Source organism: Salmo salar, chromosome 15 (genome assembly GCF_965601325.2).
Source record: "Salmo salar chromosome 15, fSalSal1, whole genome shotgun sequence".
NCBI classification, from domain to species: Eukaryota; Metazoa; Chordata; class Actinopteri; order Salmoniformes; family Salmonidae; genus Salmo; species Salmo salar.
In genome coordinates this window covers 82,890,159-82,910,234 of record NC_138305.1, presented here as the reverse complement: position 1 = coordinate 82,910,234, position 20,076 = coordinate 82,890,159, and the positions used below count along the sequence as shown (strand labels likewise).

Below are 20,076 nucleotides of genomic sequence, written 5' to 3'. Positions count from 1 at the left end.
TTGGCATTCTCTCAACCAGCTTCATGAGGTAGTCACCTGGAATGCAATACAATTAACAGGTGTGGTTTGTTAAAAGTTAATTTGTGTAATGTCTTTCCTTCTTAATGCATTTGAGCCAATCAGTTGTGTTGTGACAAGGTAGGGGTGGTATACAGAAGTAGTGCTATTTGGTAAAAGACCAAGTCCATATTATGGCAAGAACAGCTCAAGTAAGCAAAGAGAAATGACAGTCCATCATTACTTTAAGACATGAAGGTCAGTCAATCCAGAAAATTTCAATAACTTTGAATGTTTCTTGAAGTGCAGTCGCAAAAACCATCAAGTGCTATGATGAAACCAGCTCTCATGAGGACCGCCATAGGAAAGGAAGACCCAGAGTTACTTCTGCTGCAGAGGACAAGTTCATTAGAGTTATCTGCCACCCAAATAAATGCTTCATATAGTTCAAGTAACAGACACATCACAACATCAACTGTTCAGAGGAGACTGTGTGAATCAGGCCTTCATGGTCGAATTGCTACAAAGAAAACACTACTAAAGGACACCAATAAGAAGAAGAGACTTGCTTCTTACAAGAAACACGAGCAATGGACATTAGACCGGTGGAAATCTGATGAGTCCAAATTTTAGATTTTTGCTTCCAACTGCTGTGTCTTTGTGAGATGCAGAGTAGGTGAATGGATGATCTCCGCATGTGTGGTTCCCACCTTGAAGCATGGAAGAGGAGGTGTGATGGTGTGGGGGTACTTTGCTGGTGATACTATCTGAGATTTATTTAGAATTCAAGGCACACTTAACCAGCATGGCTACCACAGCATTCTGCAGTGATACTTCATCCCATCTGGTTTGGGCTTAGTGGGACTATGACTCAAAACACACCTCCAGGCTATGTAAGGGCTATTTGACCAAGGAGAGTGATGGAGTGCTGCATCAGATGATGTGGCCTACGCAATCCCCTGACCTCAAACCAATTGAGATGGTTTAGGATGAGTTGGACTGCAGAGTCAATCAATCAATCAATCAATCAATCAATCAATCAATCAATCAATCAATCAATCAAATGTATTTATAAAGCCCTTTTTATATCAGCCGATGTCACAAAGTACTATACAGAAACCCATCCTAAATCCCCAAACAGCAAGCAATGCAGATGTAGAAGCACGGTGGCCTGGAAAAACTCCCTAGAAAGGCAGTAACCTAGGAAGAAACCTAGAGAGGAACCAGGCTCTGAGGGGTGGCCAGTCCTCTTCTGGCTGTGCCGGGTGGAGATTATAACAGTACATGGCCAAGATGTTCAAACGTTCATAGATGACCAGTAGGGTCAAATAATAATAATCGCAGTGGTTGTAGAGGGTGCAACAGGTCAGCACTTCAGGAGTAAATGTCAGTTGGCTTTTCATAGCCGAGTGAAGGAAAAGCAGCAAACAAGTGCTCAGCATATGTGGGAACTCCATCAAGACTGTTTGAAAAGCATTCCTCGTGAAGCTGGTTGAGAGAATGCCGAGAGTGTGCAAAGGTGTCATCAAGGCAAAGGGTGGCTACTTTGAAGAATAAAATATATTTTCATTTGTATAACCCTTTTTTGATTACTACATGATTCCATATGTGTTATTTCATAATTTTGATGTCTTCACTATTATTCTACAATGTAGAAAATAGTACAATATTAGGAAAAACCCTTGAATGAGTAGGTGTGTCCAAGCTTTTGACTGGTACTGTACATATTCTAGGAGAGTGTACCAAAAGACTCAAGTGTGGACAAACACCTACTGCAGTTGCTCCTAGGGTTTCAGAATATACCTACTATACATCTTATGCCTGTCCTTTTCTGCCCATGGAAGCCTATGCCATTCCAGAGAGAAGACCGAGCCTTCTGGTACCCTCTGGTGTTCAGTCAGAGGTATGGCTGGTGAAAGGAGAGGAGCTGGTGCTAGAGTGTATAGCAGAGGGATTGTAAGTGGAGTATAATCATTTCTCAATTTAGTATTACAGAATATTTATTCATAACTTCAGTGACTGGATCTGCATTGAACATGTTGTATTATTACATTTTATAGAATGTGTGTATCATTTTTCACTAATCATATCTTGTTTTCTCTCATCTTGTTACTCAGTCCAACTCCTGTGATCAAATGGACAAGAAGGAGAGAGAAGCTACCGAAACGGGCAAATATAAAAAACTTTGGGAAACGATTAACCATATATAACATTGAAGAGGAGGATGATGGGAAGTACATGTGTGAGGCGAGGAACTCTGTCGGAGACACAGTCCACTACTTCAACGTCATGGTGGAGGGTGAGTAGACTGAGGCAGGTTATACTTTCAGTGTGTCCCCCGCAAAAAAGTTTGTTGTCCCCTCTACAATGTCCAAGTGAAGCCTACGCCCTTTGTTATACAGTGTACGTTTAACCGTTTTTAATACCTTTTTAAGACCTCTCTTGTGGTGTTGCGTTCACTTACAGCAGCTACATTGTCAAAGGAAAACATTGATTTCTTATTAGAGCCTAAAGCATTCTAGAAGAGGTCATTTATCGTCTTTACAATGATGGACAAATCTCCAGGCGACCGTCTTTGTTAGATACAAAGGATTATGGTTGCCATTACATAGGTTGCGCTCCCCTGCTCAGACGTTAGATGAATCAACCAATGGTTGCATGCCACGTCATCGACTGTGCCGCCAGGCACCAGATTGCTATATGCTATATGGTTTGGTTAGCTGATAAATAAAAAATACCAATCCTGGCGTTGTAAGATCTGGCATGGGTCAGATCAACCCTAGACTGACAAAGACTCTCTTTACAGTGCATTCGGAAAGTATTTAGAGCCCTTAACTCTTCCCACATTTTGTTTCATTACAGCCTTATTCTAAAATGGATTAAATAGTTTTTTCCCCCTCATCAATATACACACAATACCTCATAATGACAAAGAAAAACTGGATTTTAGACATTTCTGCAAATGTATAAGACAAAACAAACAAAAATGATATCACATTTATGTAAGTATTCCGACCCTTTACTCAGTACTTTGTTGAAACACCTTTGGCAGCGATTACAGCCTCGAGTCTTCTCGGGTATGATGCTACAAGCTTGACACATCTGTATTTGGGGAGTTTCTCACATTATTTTCTGCAGATACTCTCAATCTCTGTCAGGTTGGATGGGGAGTGTAGCTGTACAGCTATTTTCAGGTCTTTCCAGAGATGATTGATGGGGTTCAAGTCCGGGCTCTGGCTGGGCCACTCAAGGACATCAAATCAAATCAAATGTTATTTTTCACATGCTCCGAATATACAACAGGTGTAGGCCTTACAGTGAAATGCTTACTTACAAGCCCTTAAACAACAATGCAGTTTTAAGAAAATACAACAACAAAAAAGTAAGAGATAAGAATAACAAATAATTAAAGAGCAGCAGTAAATAACAATATTGGGACTATATACAGGGCGTACCGGTACAGAGTCAATGTCAATGTGCAGGTGCACCGTTGACGAGGTAATTGAGGTAATATGTACAGTTGAAGTCGGAAGTTTATTTACACTTAGGTTAGAGTCATTAAATCTCGTTTTTCAACCACTCCACAAATTTCTTGTTAATGAACTATAGTTTTGGCAAGTCGGTTAGGACATCTACTTTGTACATGACACAAGTAATTTTTCCAACAATTGTTTGTAGACAGATTATTTAACTTATACCTCACTGTATCACAATTCCAGTGGGTCAGAAGTTTACATACACTAAGTTGACTGTGCCTTTAAACAGCTTGGAAAATTTCAGAAAATTATGTGATGGCTTTAGATGCTTCTGATAGGCTAATTGACATAATTTCAGTCAATTGGAGGTGTACCTGTGGATGTATTTCAAGGCCTACCTTCAAACTCAGTGCCTCTGCTTGACATCATGGGCAAATCAAAAGAAATCAGCCAAGACCTTTTTTTAGACCTCCACAAGTCTGGTTCAGCCTTGGGAGCAATTTCCAAATGCCTGAAGGTACGGCATTCATCTGTACAAACAATAGTATGCAAGTATAAACACCATGGGACCACGCAGCCGTCATACCACTCAAGAAGGAGACGCGTTCTGTCTCCTAGAGATGAACGTACTTTGGTGCGAAAAGTGCAAATCGATCCCAAAACAACAGCAAATGACCTTGTGAAGGTGCTGGAGGAAACAGGTACAAAAGTATCTATATCCACAGTAAAATGAGTCCTATATTGACATAACCTGAAAGGCCGTTCAGCAAGGAAGAAGCCACTTCTCCAACTGCACATGGGGACAAAGTTCGCACTTTTTGGAGAAATGTCCTCTGGTCTGATGAAACAAAAATAGAACTGTTTGGCCATAATGACCATTGTTATGTTTGGAGGAAAAATGGGAGGCTTGCAAGCCGAAGAACACCATCCCAACCATGAAGCCGTGAGGCCAAAATTCACCCAACTTATTGTGGGAAGGTTGTGGAAGGCTACCCGAAAAGTTTGACCCAAGTGAAACAATTTAAAGGCAATGCTACCAAATACTAATTGAGTGTATGTAAACCTCTTAGCCACTGGGATTGTGATGAAAGAAATAAAAGCTGAAATAAATAATTCTCTCTACTATTATTCTGACATTTCACATTCTTAAAATAAGGTGATGATCCTAACTGACCTAAGACAGGGAATTTTTACTAGGATTACATTTCAGGAATTGTGAAAAACTGAGTTTAAATGTGTTTGGCTAAGCTGTTTGTAAACTTTCGACTTCAACTGTACATGTAGGTAGAGTTATTAAAGTGACTATGCATAGATAATAACAGAGAGTCGCAGCAGCGTCCCAGAGGGTGGGGGGGGGGGGCAATGCAAATGATATGTGTAGCCATTTGATTAGTTGTTCAGGGGTCTTATGGCTTGGGGGTAGAAGCTATTTAGGAGCCTCTTGGACCTAGACTTGGCGCTCCGGTACCGCTTTCCATGCAGTAGCAGAGAGAGCAGTCTATGATTATGGTGGCTGGATTCTTTGACAATTTTTAGGTCCTTCCTCTGACATCGCCTGGTATAGAGGTCCTGGATGGCAGGAAGCTTTGCCCCTGTGATGTACTGGGCCGTACGCACAACCTCTATAGTAGAGTTAGCAAGATGTCGCCTCGCTTCGCGTTCTTAGGAAACTATGCAGTATTTTTAATTTTTTTTGTATTATTTCTTACATTGTTACCCCAGGAAATCTTAAGTATTACATACAGCCGGGAAGAACTATTGTATATAAGAGCAACGTCAACTTACCAACATTGCGACCAGGAATACGACTTTCCCGAAGTGGATCCTCTGTTCGGACCACCACCCAGGACAATGGATCTGATCCCAGTAGGCGACCCAAAACAACGGCGCCACAGAAGGGACAGACGGAGCGGTCTTCTGTTCAGGCTTCGTAGACGGGCACATCGCTCACCGCTCCCGAGTATACTACTCGCCAATGTCCAGTCTCTTGACAACAAGGTAGACGAAATTCAAGCAAGAGTTGCCTCCCAGAGAGACATCAGAGATTGTAACATTCTCTGTTTCACGGAAACATGGCTCTCTGGATATATGTTATCAGAGTCGGTACAGCCATCCGGTTTCTTCAAGCTTCACGCCAACAGAAACAAACCCAGCCTAAAACCCCAAACAGCAAGCAATGCAGGTGTAGAAGCACAGTGGCTAGGAAAAACTCCCTAGAAAGGCCAAAACCTAGGAAGTACCCATGGTGACTATTAAAACCTTTCCTAACCAGAAACCGTGGATTGATGGCAGCATTCGTGCAAAACTGAAAGCGCGAACCACTGCTTTTAATCATAGCAAGGCGACCAGAAACATGACCGAATACAAACAGTGTAGCTAATCCCTCCGCAAGGCAATCAAACAAGCTCAGCGTCAGTATAGAGACAAAGTAGATTTGCAATTCAACTGCTCAAACACAAGACGTATGTGGCAGGGTCTACAGTCAATCACGGATTACAAAAAGAAAACCAGCCCCGTCGCAGACACTGACATCTTGCTCCCAGACAAATTAAACAACTTCTTTGCTCGCTTTGAGGACAGTACAGTGCCACTGACACCAAATCCTGTGGGCTCTACTTCACCGTGGCCAACGTGAGTAAAACATTTAAATGTGTTAACCCTCGCAAGGCTGCTGGCCCAGACGGCATCCCTAGCCGCGTCCTCAGAGCATGCGCAGACCAGCTGGCTGGTGTGTTTATGGACATATTCAATCAATCCCAATCCCAGTCATGCTTCAAGTGGGCCACCATTGTTTTTGTCCCCAAGAAAGCTAAGGTAACTCAGCTAAACGACAATCGCCCTGTAGCACTCACTTCTGTCATCATGGAGTGCTTTGAGAGACTAGTCAAGGATCATATCACCTCCACCCTACCTGATACCCTAGACCTACTCCAATTTGCCTACCGCCCCAATAGGTCCACAGACAACGTAATCGCAATCACACTGCCCTATCCCATCTGGACAAGAGGATTACCTATGTAAGAATGCTGCTCATTGACTACAGCTCAGCATTTAACACCATAGTACCCTCCAAACTTGTCATTAAGCTCGAGACCCTGGGTCTCGACCCCGCCCTGTGCAACTGGGTCCTGGACTTTGTGACGGGCCTCCCCCAAGTGGTGAAGGTAGGAAACAACATCTCCACCCCGCTGATCCTCAACACTGGGGCCCCACAAGGGTGCGTTCTAGGCCCTCTCCTGTACTCCCTGTTCACCCATGACTGCGTGGCCATGCACGCCTCCAACTCAATCATCAAGTTTGCAGACAACACTACAGTGGTAGGCTTGATTACCAACAACAACGAGACGGCCTACAGGGAGGAGAATAGGCCCTCGGAGTGTGGTGTTAGGAAAATAACATCACACTCAACGACAACAAAACAAAGCAGTTGATCGCGGACTTCAGGAAACAGTAGAGGGAGCACACCCCTATCCACATCGAGAAAGTGGAACGTTTTAAATTCCTCGGCATACACATCACAGACAAACTGAAATTGTCCACCCACACAGACGCATTTCGAGCCACTGCCTGTTCACCCCGCTATCATCCAGAAGGCGAGGTCAGTACAGGTGCATCAAAGCTGGGACCGAGAGACTGAAAAACAGCTTCTATCTGTTCGTGGTCCGTAGTTTATGCTTGCCCATACCATAACCCCATCAGACTGTTAAACAGCCATCACTAACATTGTGTCTGCTGCTAACATACTGACTCAAATCTCTAGCCACTTTAATAATTAATAATTGGATGTGATAAATGTATCACTAGTCACTTTAAACAATGCCACTTTATATAATGATTACATACCTTACATTACTCATCTCATATGTATATACTGTACTCTATACCATCTATGGTCCCATGTGGCTCAGTTGGTAGAGCATGGTGTTTGCAACGCCAGGGTTGTGGGTTCGATTCCCACGGGGGACCAGTATGAAAAGAAAAAAAGTGTATGCATTCACTATTGTAAGTTGCTCTGGATAAGAGCGTCTGCTAAATGACTAAAATGTAAATGTACTGCATCTTGCCTATGCCGCATGGCCATTGCTCATCCATATATTTATATGTACATATTCTTATTTATCCCTTTACACTTGTGTGTGTACAAGGTAGTTGTTGTGAAATTGTTAGATTACTTTGTAGATATTACTGCACTGTCGGAACTAGAAGCACAAGCATTTCGCTACACTCACATTAACATCTGCTAACCATGTGTATGTGACCAATAAAATGTTATTTGATTTAGAGACTTGTCCTAAAGCGTTGTCTTGGCTGTGTGTTCAGGGTCGTTGGATGGTGAACCTTCACCCCAGTCTGAGGTCCTGAGCGCTCTGGAGCAGATCTCTCTGTACTTTGCTACGTTCATCTTTCCCTCAATCCTGACTTCTCTCCCAGTCCCTGCCGCTGAAAACATCCCCACAGCATGATGCTGCCATGCTTCATGCTTCACCATAGGGATGGTGACCGGTTTCCTCCAGATGTGACCCTTGACATTTAGGCCAAAGAGTTCAATCTTGGTTTCAATAGAGCAGAGAATCTTGTTTCTCATGGTCAGTGTCCTTTAGGTGCCTTTTGGCAAACTCCATGCGGGCTGTCATGTGCCTTTTACTGAGGAGTTGCTTCCGTCTGGCCACTGTACCATAAAGGCCTGATTGGTGGAGTGCTGCAGAGATGGTTGTCCTTCTGGAAGGGTATCCCATCTCCACAGAGAAACTTTGAAGCTCTCAGAGTGACCATCGGGCTCTTGGTCACCTCCCTGACCAAGTTCCTTCTCCCCCGATTGCTCAGTTTGGCCGGGTGGCCAGCTCGAGGAATTGTCTTGGTGATTCCAAACTTCTTCCATTTAAGAATGATGGAGGCCACTGTGTTCTTGGGGACCTTCAATGCTGCATGCATTTTCACAAGATCTGTGCCTCGACAAATCCTGTCTAGGAGCTGTACGGACAATTCCTTCGACCTCATGGCTTGGTTTTTTGCTCTGACATGCTCTGTAAACTGTGGGACCTGATATAGACAGGTGTGTGCCTTTCCAAATCATGTCCAATCAATTGAATTTACCACAGGCGGACTCCAAGTTCAACTCCAAGCTCAATTTCGAGTCTCATAGCAAAGGGTCAGTAATATTATATAAATAAGGTATTTCTGTTTTTGTATAAATCTGCAAACATTTATAAAAACTTGTTTTCACTTTGTTATTATGGGGTATTGTGTGGAGATTGATGTGAAACATTTTTTTTGTCCCTTTTAGAATAAGGCTGTAATGTAGCAAAATGTGGAAAAAGTCAAGGGGTCTGAAAACTTTCCGAATGCACTGTATGTCTCACAGAGCCACCAAGATGGCAGCCGGAGCCACCCAAGGGCCAGCTAGCTGTTGTTGGCTCTGACGTGCACATCAAGTGCTCTGCCTCAGGAAAGCCACGGCCGGTTATCTCATGGAGGAAGAACGGACAGCCTCTGGACGGTGAGTGAGATGACCTCTAACATATGAACCCTGACCTCTCTCCTTGCCGGTTACTTCAGTGCCCAGTCCACCCACTTCACTTGACTATATAAGATACAAAAATTATCTTTGTAGTTTTGTGTAAAACAATAGTAATTTCACTGTGTTGCATTTGGTCCAGTTGTTGCTCAGCATCCTATAAATCAAATCAAATTGATTTTTTTCACATTCGCTGAGTACAACAGATGTAGACTTTACTGTGAAATGCTTACGTATGAGCCGTTTCCCAACAATGCAGTTAAAAAGTAAGAAAATTAACAAATAGATAAAAATAAAATAGTAACACAATAAAATATCAATAATCAGGCAATATACAGGCCAGATACAAAGACTACCACTACTATAGAATCTGCATTCGTGTTTGGTTTTAAGCATTTCTTTCTGGTTCTTTCAGATGGCCCGTCATCGAACAGACAAGTGCTTGATGACACCATAGTGTTGCACAGGGCCAGGCCTGAGGACAGTGCCGTCTACCAGTGTGAAGTCTCCAACAGACATGGCACCATCCTGGCTAATGCTAACATCATGATCATAAGTCAGTACTGGACATTAGCACTTTGTGTGTGTATTTGTATTTATTATGGATCCCCATTAGCTGTTAAAGCAGCAGTTACTCTTCCTGGGGTCCAGCAAAATGAAGGAAGTTTATACAATTTTAAAACATTACAATACATTCACAGATTTCACAACACACTGTGTGCCCTCAGGCCCCTACTCCACCACATAACTACAGTACTAAATCTGTGTGTGTGTGTGTGTGTGTGTGTGTGTGTGTGTGTGTGTGTGTGTGTGTGTGTGTGTGTGTGTGTGTGTGTGTGTGTGTGTGTGTGTGTGTGTGTGTGTGTGTGTGTGTGTGTGTGTGTGTGTGTGTGTGTCTGTGTCTGTGTCTGTGTCTGTGTGCATGTGTCTGTGCCAATGTTTGTTGTTTCACAGTCTCTGCTGTTCCATAAGGTGTTTTTTTTCATCTGTTTTGTAAATCTAATTTTACTGATTGCGTCAGTTACTTGATGTGGAATAGAGTTCTATGTAGTCATGGCTCTATGTAGTACTGTGTGCCTCCCAATGTCTGTTCTGGACTTGGGGACTGTGAAGAGACCTCTTGTGGCATGTCTTGTGGGGTATGCATGGGTGTCCGAGCTGTGTGCCAGTAGTTTAGTCAGACAGCTCGGTGCATTCAACATGTCAATACCTCTCATAAATAAAAGTAGTGATGAAGTCAATCTCTCCTCCACTTTCAGCCAGGAGAGATTGACATGCATATTATTAATATTAGCTCTTTGTGTACATCCAAGGGCCAGCCGTGCTGCCCTGTTCTGAGTCAATAGCAATTTTTCTAAGTTATTTTTTGTGGCACCTGACCACACGACTGAACAGTAGTCAAGGTGTGACAAAACTAGGGCCTGTAGGATCTACCTTGTTGATAGTGTTGTTAAGAAGGCAGAGCATTGCTTTATTATAGACAGACTTCTCCCCATCTTAGCTCCTACTGCATCAATATGTTTTGACAGTTTACAGTCTAGTGTTACTCCAAGCAGTTTAGTCATCTCAACCTGCTCAATTTCCACATTATTTATTACAATATTTAGTTGAGGTTTAGTGTTTTGTTCCAATACAATGGTTTTAGTTTTAGAAATATTTAGAGCTAACTTATTCCTTGCCACCCACTCTGAAACTAACTACTGCTCTTTGTTGAGTGTTGCAGTCATTTCAGTCGCTGTAGTAGCTGACGTGTATAGTGTTGAGTCATCCGCATACATGGAAACTCTGGCTTTACTCAAAGTCAGTGGCATGTCATTAGTAAAAATTGAAAAAAAGCAAGGGGCCTAAACAGCTACCCTGGGGAATTCCGGATTCGAACTGGATTATATTTGATAGGCTTCCATTAAAGAACACCCTCTGTGTTCTGTTAAACAAGTAACTCTTTATTTATCCACATTATAGCAGGGGGTGTAAAGCCATAACACATATGTTTTTCAAGCAGCTGACAATGATCAATAGTGTCAAAAGCTGCACTGAAATCTAACAAGACAGCACCCACAATCATTTTATCATCAATTTCTCTTAGCCAATCATCAGTCATATGTGTAAGTGCTGTGCGTGTTGAGTGTCCTTCCCTATAAGCATGCTGAAATTCTGTTATCAATTTGTTTACTGTAAAATAGCATTGTATCTGGTCAAACACATTTTTTTCTCCCAGAAGTTTACTAAGGGTTGGTAACAGGCTGATTGGTTGGCTATTTGAGCCAGTAAAGGGGGCTTAACTATTCTTGGGTAGCAGAATGACTTTAGCTTCCCTCCGGACCTGAGGGCACACGCTCACTATTAAACTTAAATTGAAGATGTGGCAAATAGGAGTAGCAATATCGGCTGCTATAATCCTCAGTAATTTTCCATCTAGATTGTCAGCCCTGGTGGCTTGTCATTGTTGATAGACAACAATAATTTTCCCACACTGACTTTACGGAATTCAAAAGTACAATTCTTGTCTTTCATAATTTGGTCCGATATACTTGGATGTATAGTGTCAGCGTTTGTTGCTGGCATGTCATCCCTAAGTTTGCTTATCTTGCCAATGAAAAAGTCATTAAAGTAGTTTGCAATATGAGTGGGCTTTGTGATGAATGAGCCATCTGATTCAATAAATGAAGGGGCCGAGTTGGCTTTTTTTCCCAAAATTTCATTTCAGGTGCCCCAAAGCTTTTAAATATTGTTCTTTACATAACTTATCTTTGTTTCATAGTGTAGTTTATTTTTATTTTTATTTAGTTTAGTCACATGATTTCTTAATTTGCAGTACGTTTGCCAATCAGCTGGTAGACTTAATTGCCATACCTTTTGCCTCATCCCTCTCAACCATACAATTTTTCAATTCCTCATCAATCCAAGGGGATTCAACAGATTTTTTCTTAATGGGTGAGTGCTTATTTGTAACTGGAATAAGTAGTTTCATAAATGCATCAAGTGCAGAGTCTGGTTGCTCCACATTACACACCACAGACCAGCAAATAGTCTGGTCTTATTTTCAATGACGGCCTAGGAACAGTGGGTTAACTGCCTTGTTCAGGAGTATAGCAACATATTTTTCCATTGTCAGCTGGGGGATTTGAGCTTGCAACCTTCCATTTATTAGTGCAACCCTGTAACCACTAGGCTACTTGCATCCTATGGATTTGGATACTGCTTTAAAGCAAATATCTGCAGCGTTAGTAAACTGTGATCAATACATGTTGATGATTTAATTCCTGTGCTGTTTGTACCTACCCTGGTAGGTTGACTGACAACCTGATCCAGGTTGCAGGCACTGGTTACAGTTTGAAGTTTTTTCCTGAGTGGGCATGTGTGTGTGTGTAGCTATAGCCCCGGTTCACCCAGAAGTCTGATAGGGAGCTTATGGATGTCATATCCATATAAATATAGTATTACACATTTATACAATGGGTGGTTTGGAATTCCCATTTTTAGAGCCTCACCTGCCCATGATATGAGACAACATACATGTACACATGGCCACGTTCATATAAAGTGGCATCGTTTACGTCATTACCTAGCAACCTACTACTTTTAAAACTGTCTTAGCACCTGTAAGTCATCATGGATGATTTTAAAGTTACTTTTGATTTGTTTTATCCACTAACGTTTGAAGAATTGTGCCAACAAGAAGAGGAGGAGGATATGAAAGAAATGAAGCAAGAAGAAGTGCAAGTGTACCAGCAAACTGAGCCTAGCGTTAACGTTAGACATCAGTAGCGCTGCTATAGACGACATAGAAAAGGAGATAAATTGGGCAATGAAGTGCTTTCTGGAATGGCTGTCAGAAAAGGGGATAAACATCGATCTGGCAACTGTTACAAAACAGGAGATGGGTAATATTCTCCGGAGTTTATACACCGCTAAGGTAAGAAGACCGATATGGAATCAACAGCGTCGCTGGACTGCGGGCAGGCCTAAACCGCGACTTAAATGAGGCTCCATTGAGACGATCTTGGTGTCAGAGATACTGAGTTCCTAAACGCAAACAATGTCTTTGCTGGTATCATAAAAACAGCTGAGAAGGGAGCGCAGGGACAGAACCAGACACCACCCAGCTACAGTGGCTTGTGAAAGTATTCACCCCCTTGGCATTTTTCCTATTTTGTTGCCTTACAAACTGGAAATAAAATAGTTTTTTTGGGGGGGGGGTGTATCATTTGATTTACACAACATGCCTCCCACTTTGAAGATGCAAAATATTTTTTAATGTGAAACAAACAAGAAATAAGACAAAAAAACTGAAAACTTGCGCATGCATAACTATTCCTCCCCCTCCAAAGTCAATACCTTGTCGAGCCACCTTTTGCAGCACAGTGGAGATACTCCAATCTCCACTGTGGAGCTTTGCAGCTCCTTCAGGGTTATCTTTAGTCTCTTTGTTGCCTCTCTGATAAATGCTCTCCTTGCCTGGTCCATGAGTTTTGGTGGCAGGTTTGGCAGGTTTGTTTTGGTGCCATATTCTTTCCATTTTTTAATAATGGATTTAATGGTGCTCCATGGGGTGTTCAAAGTTTCTGATATTTTTTTATAACCCAACCTTGATCTGTACTTCTTCACAACTTTGTCCCTGACCTGCTTGGCGAGCTCCTTGGTCTTAATTGTCCCGCTGCTTGGTGGTGCCCCTTGCTTAGTGATGCTGCAGACTCTGAGGCCTTTCAGAACAGGTGTATATATACTGAGATCATGTGACCGATCATGTGACACTTAGATTGTACACAGGTGGACATTATTTAACTAATTATGTGACTTCAGAAGGTAATTGGTTGCACCAGATCTTATTTAGGGGCTTCATAGCAAAGGGGGTGAATACATATGCACACACCAGTTTTCCGTTTTTAAATAAAAATAAAACATTTGAAACAAGTTGTTTTTTCCATTTCACTTCACCATTTTGGACTATTTTGTGTATGTCCATTACATGAAATCCAAATAAAAATCCATTTAAATTACAGGTTGTAATGCAACAAAATAGGAAAAACGCCAAGGATGATGAATACTTTTGCAAGGCACTGTATAACACAGCAGGACCTAAAAATCCTCTGTGAGTCCGAAGCCTTGAGCCCTGCCACCCATACGATTACTGAATAAGGTGTCGTTTCATTTGTAGTTGCACTTTGGCCGAAGAGGAAACGAAGGAAATCGCAAACTGAAGCCAGACTCATTCGCAATAATACAAATATGGATCGAGATACGCAACACTGAGTTTCAATGAACAAACCAAGAACCACAAAAATCGAATGGAAAGAGACAGAGAGAATCGCTGCGGCTGCATGTATGAAAACCTAGGGAACGAGCTCTGCACGATGGGATCGCTAGAAAAATATATCTCTAAATTACATGAACATGCTATACCCCAGATGAAAGTTCTCCGATGATGACAACCTGTGATATACCATGGAGCCAATGGGACACCCTTTCATCAATGCTACCCCATCTGTGCAAGGTATAAAAAAAATTCAAATAGCTAGGCTGCTATGCAGTATATGAATAGAATAAAAATATATTGTCATTCAGGGTTGGATAGGTTACTTTCTAAAAGTACTCAGTAATGTCATCTGATTACATTCAGTTACATTTAGATTACTTTCCCTTTGAGAGGCATTAGAAGATGACAAAAATGTATGTTACCAATTGAATGACATCTATTGCAGGATAAATCAATGTTAAAGTTTACATAGTTGGCCATATATGGATGTACATTCTTACTTTATGGGTTGGTTATGTAAGCTTCTTCTAACCCATCGCTTTCTACTATATATAATAATACGATTAAATTATATCTTTACATTAATATATATATTTTATAAGTTAAAAAATGGATGTAGCAACTACAGATTGCCCCTTTAAGTTTATCCAAAGTGTGTGAGTTTGAGCATGTGTCCATGCTTGGTCGCAAATGGGTCTTCCATATTGACAATGACCCCAAGCATACTTCCAAAGTTGTGACAAAATGGCTTAAGGACAACAAAGTTGTCCACTATTGGAGTGGCCATCACAAAGCCCTGACCTCAACCCTATAGACAATTTGTCGGCAGAACTGAAAAAGCGTGTGCGAGCAAGGAGGCCTACAAACCTGACTCAGTTACACCAGCTCTGTCAGGAGGAATTGGCCAACATTCACCCAACTTATTGTGGAAAGCTTGTGGAAGGTTACCTGAAACATTTGACCCAAGTTAAACAATTTAAAGGCAATGCTACCGAATACTAATTGAGTGTATGTAAACTTCTGACCCACTGGGAATGTGACGAAAGAAATAAAAGGTGAAATAAATCATTCTCTCTGCTATTATTCAGGAATTGTGATGGCTAAGGTGTATGTACATTTCCGACTTCAACTGTAGCACACATTTGGTGTGTCATCATACTGGTCTCTGACTTGTGGTCAGACTCGCTCAGGTGGAACCACCTTAAACTTGCGCCTTTTTTCAATGCTGATTTGAATGCCACTAAGAAAACAGAGAAGTGTCAAAGATCTTTTTCGCAAACATCCTTTCTGAATTTAAAAGAAGTCCTCGAAGTAGTCATCTAGTTTTTCAAAAGTATATGTAATCTGATTACAATATTTTATCGAGTAATGTAACAGATTACTGTACAGTTACAATTTTTTGTAATCCCTTACATGTTACGTACTTACATCCCGTAGGTATACCAACCACTGCATCAGGACGACTACCATCCAGCAGGTCTCCAATGCAGGTCTGGAGGCCAAAGAGATAATAAGTGTGAGCGGGCAAAGGGCTGAAAGTGCTCTTAGTAGCACTTTCAACCCGTCCACGGAAAACAGAAGGAGATGGCGTAACATCCTAACAGCTGCATGCAACAACAAGGCAGTTGTTCCTGAGAAATTACGCCCGGCTGCTCTTGAGACCCTGGTGTTAGACCGCTACTTCACTAATTGGACATTTGCAATTCAATGTGTATCACAAATAAATAGCTGTCGATGCTGTGACCATCTAAAAAAAATTGTCATTGTGGTTTTTATTCTGATCCGCTGTATCAATGTCTTTGCTACAATGTTTCGGCACTGTTTTCAGAACCATGGACAGTGCCCCTATACAATGTTTCGATCTGACATAACATTTTCCTATGAATAGACCAGACGTGCGCTATTCTCAGAACCATGGAGAGCATCCCTAGAAACCAAGGTTCTGGAACTATCAACCAGGGCTTGGGTAGTTTTGCTTTACATGGCAGTCAATATGAAAATAACTAACGACCAGAGAACGCCTAAAATGTCACTTGACAACCAGTGTTGGTGAATGTTGCATCATGTTTTGTTTATAAATTGATCGTTTGGGAAATAATCTTTATTTTTTATTTGTTTTACTTCTTCGGGATCAGTGTCCCTTCCACGGGACGGTTGAGCTAACGTAGGCTAATGCGATAAGCATGAGGTTCTAAGTAACAAGAACATTTCCAGGACATAAACATATCTGATATTAGCAGAAAGCTTAAATAGTTGTTAATCTAACTTCACTGTCCAATTTACAGTAGCTATTACAGTGAAAGAATACCATGCTATTGTTTGAGGAGAGTGCACAATTCTGAACATGAAAAGTTATTAATAAATAAATTAGGCATATTTGGGTAGTCTTGATACAACATTTTGAACAGAAATACAATGGTTCATTGGATCAGTCTAAGACTTTGCACATACACTGATGCCATCTAGTGGCCAAAATCTAAATTTCACCTGGACTGGAATAGTACATTAAGGCCTTTCTCTTGCATTTCAAAGATGATGGTACAAAAAAATACATAAGAACGGTTGTTTTTTTCTTTGTATTATACCAGATCTATTGTGTTTTATTCTACTACATTCCTTTCACATTTCCATAAACTTCAGTGTTTCCTTTCAAATGGTACCAGGAATATGCATATCCTTGCTTCAGGGCCTGAGCTACAGGCAGTTAGACTTGGGTATGTCATTTTAGGCGAAAATTGAACAAAAGGGGCTAATCCTTAAGAGAAAACTAACTCGTGGCTTCGCCTCGTGGCTATGACCACGTCACAGCCATGATAAAAGGTCATAACACATGGCCTCTCATGTATTATTGCTTAATTTGACTAATGTTTGATGGATCTGACAGTGATTTCTCTGTAAGATGCACAGTATAATAGTGATTCTTTAAACAATAGTGTGTGTGCTGGAATGTGGGAATGCATGCAAGTGTGTTTATTGTACAGTTGCAACCTCTGCTGGCCACAGAACACACACACACAACCAGTCCTATCCGAGAAGCAGAGCAGCATAGCACAAACAGATCCTGGACGAGGCTATGCTTGGACATTCCAAGCTAACAATTACTTTTCTCAAACTAGAAATTCTAAGGCCTATAATTGTGATAGTGCACCACAGTGAACAGCTTACCTAAAACCACCCAAATTCTTCCTCATGATAGTATTACCAATAAACCAATCATTAACCTATGCCGTGGTTGATAGCTTTATGTTTTTGCTTCCCCCACAGATCTCCCACCTCGGATGCTGACTAAGGATTACCAGCGATATTCAGTAGTGCAAGGGAGGGACATCATCATGGACTGCAAAGTATTCAGCTCCCCTCCATCCACTGTTTCCTGGTGAGTTGAGCCACCAGCCTATTTCTCCTGCTGTTGTTGGTGAACACCTGTAGTGACTGGTATGGAAAGCACTGCAAAAGGTTATCTTCAATAATTAATGTATTTGCCATTACATTTTGACAATCACAAGGATTCAGCATGCATCCAGTTTTGAAGTCAAATTTGTGAGTGAGCGATTTGTTTTTTATTATTGTTTTTTATTGTTTATTATTATGGTGGTGAACAATGGCCGAATCATCCTTAATTCTCTCTCTCCTGCTGTTTTATGTATCATACATCACCCTATTCTTCATTTGTCCTCCATCTGGGCAGTTCTGTGACACTTTTCCTCTGTTCATCTCCTTATATTCTGATTATCTCTTTCACTAACATCACCCCTAATCCTTCTCTTTTGGTGTGTTTAGATAGGGAACACTCTCTTAGACCCATTGAAGTTGACCCATTCAAATTTCATATAGGACTCATGAGTTCCGCTAGTTTCATTCGCCAACACCTTAACAAAATGAGGAAGAGTGCAAACCAACCCTACTGGAAGTTCCACACACAATTCCACTTGCAATTCTAACGTGACATGTTAAATGACTAGATCAACTGTTTTCCAAATTTGTAATGTATTTAGGAACTAAAATTGCACGTCAATCAGGCTTTTCAGGTGTCTTTGAAAGCAAAGATGTATTAGAATTCAATTTGTGTAACAATAAAATGTCTTTTTGTGTAATTATTGTATACCCAACGCAGTTTTAACATGTACATGTCCGGTAGGGAAACAGCTTATCAAATGGCAACTCTGAAATGCTTGTCTTCTAGGAACAAGGATGACACTACGGAATCTGTTGAGGGGGAACGATTCTCAGTTTTTAAGAATGGATCGCTGCAGATCAACCAGGCAGGGAAAGAAGACAGTGGGGAATATGTATGTTTTGCCACCAATTCAGAGGGAAAATCAGCCATCACAGCCTTGTTGGACGTCAAAGGTATTTCAGCACCTTAGACAGCATTGAATGGTTTATCATTAGCTTTTTTCATTTGCACTTTGAAGGAAATTGGGTTTAGGACAAATAATAAGGATGTTGGCTTTCAGCCATATTGCTTTTATCTATCTAGTCCTTTCAGATAAGTGTTGACAGGAAAGGTAGCAGGGAAAATTTGGCATTCATTATCATCCAGACATAGTTCAATTCAGCCAACCTTGCTATGCCGATTACTTGCAAACTGCCCATGGAAACTCCAAGAAAAAACAATGGTTATCTCATTTCTCTTGTGTGTAAAATGTTTGTAACTCTCTCTCACCTGACTTACATAGCTAGCTTGAGACTTCAAATATGGCCCGCAAAACTTTCAAATGTAACTGAACATCAGAAGAGTATAAGATCTTGTTTAATTCACCCGGTAAATGTATTTGTATGTTTTAGATCCCACCCAAATTGTGGAGCCACCGCAGGACCTGCACATATTAAGTGGCACCACAGCCCAGCTTACATGCCAAGCAGAGTATGATATATCTCTTAGGAACGAGTTTCAAATAGTCTGGAGCAAGGATGGGGAAGAGATACCCCCATTCACAGAACAGTCCAGGTAAGATACCCTAATGGGATTGTTACCCCATTTTGTATACAAGAATTCATCACTATACTATTACAAGAATGTAGGAAGTTGGATCACCTCACAAAGATTACAGAAATATTCATAGAAACCACCTATTAAGATTGACAGCTTTACCACTGATACAAGTGAATGTATTATGAGTCTCTCTTTATAAATGTGCTTTTATTATTAGATATTTTGTGGATGACGGAATGCTACAAATTATCAATGTAAACCAAAGCGACAAGGGAACATACACATGTACCGCCAGAACCAATCTAGACCAGGACACCGCCTCTGCACTTGTTACTGTACTGGGTAAGCAGCATCACCGTCAGTTTCAGTAATGCCATTGTACTACATCTGTAGTGCTGAAGTGCACAATTCAGGCCCTGGAGGTCCGCAGTCCAGACAGTTTTGATTTATCTTTGGTACCTACGGTGCTTAATAGGGATCTTACTGATTGGCTGAAGAGTGTACCTACCTGGGTTGTGTTCATTAGGCACCAAACGGAAGAAAATAGACTGAAAGAGGGAAGGACTTTTTTTTTGGCATGAAAGAGGGAAGGACTTTTTCCATTGCATGCCCCAATGAACATGACCCAGGTGTCACAGGTAGAAGTCAGTCCCTAGTTACTATAAAAGGAGGTCAAAGACGAAATGTAGCAGGAATGCGGTCCTCAAATGACTGGAACTGTGCACCCCACCATCATAATGTGATTGCAATGTTGCTGTTATGTTGTTTCAGATGTCCCTGATGCGCCAGAGGATGTGGAGCTGTCTGAACAAAAGAGCTGGAGTGTCCGGTTGGCCTGGGTACCCGGTGATGACCACAACAGCTCTGTCACTGGTAGGCCTGGCTACCACAGTCA

At 41.4% G+C, this 20,076-nt stretch overlaps 1 protein-coding gene across 3 annotated transcripts in view; it reads left to right on the top strand.

The window, feature by feature from the left end:
• Positions 1–20,076, top strand: part of LOC106572061 (neural cell adhesion molecule L1-like protein) — a 112,776-nt gene that overhangs the window by 51,130 nt on the left and 41,570 nt on the right. For all 3 annotated transcript variants that reach the window (XM_045696134.2, XM_014145838.3, XM_045696133.2), the window contains exons 7-15: positions 1,842–1,953; positions 2,115–2,296; positions 8,836–8,970; positions 9,404–9,544; positions 17,510–17,621; positions 18,429–18,595; positions 19,034–19,196; positions 19,399–19,523; positions 19,953–20,054. In XM_045696134.2, the coding sequence (XP_045552090.1) occupies positions 1,842–1,953; positions 2,115–2,296; positions 8,836–8,970; positions 9,404–9,544; positions 17,510–17,621; positions 18,429–18,595; positions 19,034–19,196; positions 19,399–19,523; positions 19,953–20,054 (1,239 nt within the window). The remainder of the gene's footprint in view (positions 1–1,841; positions 1,954–2,114; positions 2,297–8,835; positions 8,971–9,403; positions 9,545–17,509; positions 17,622–18,428; positions 18,596–19,033; positions 19,197–19,398; positions 19,524–19,952; positions 20,055–20,076) is intronic.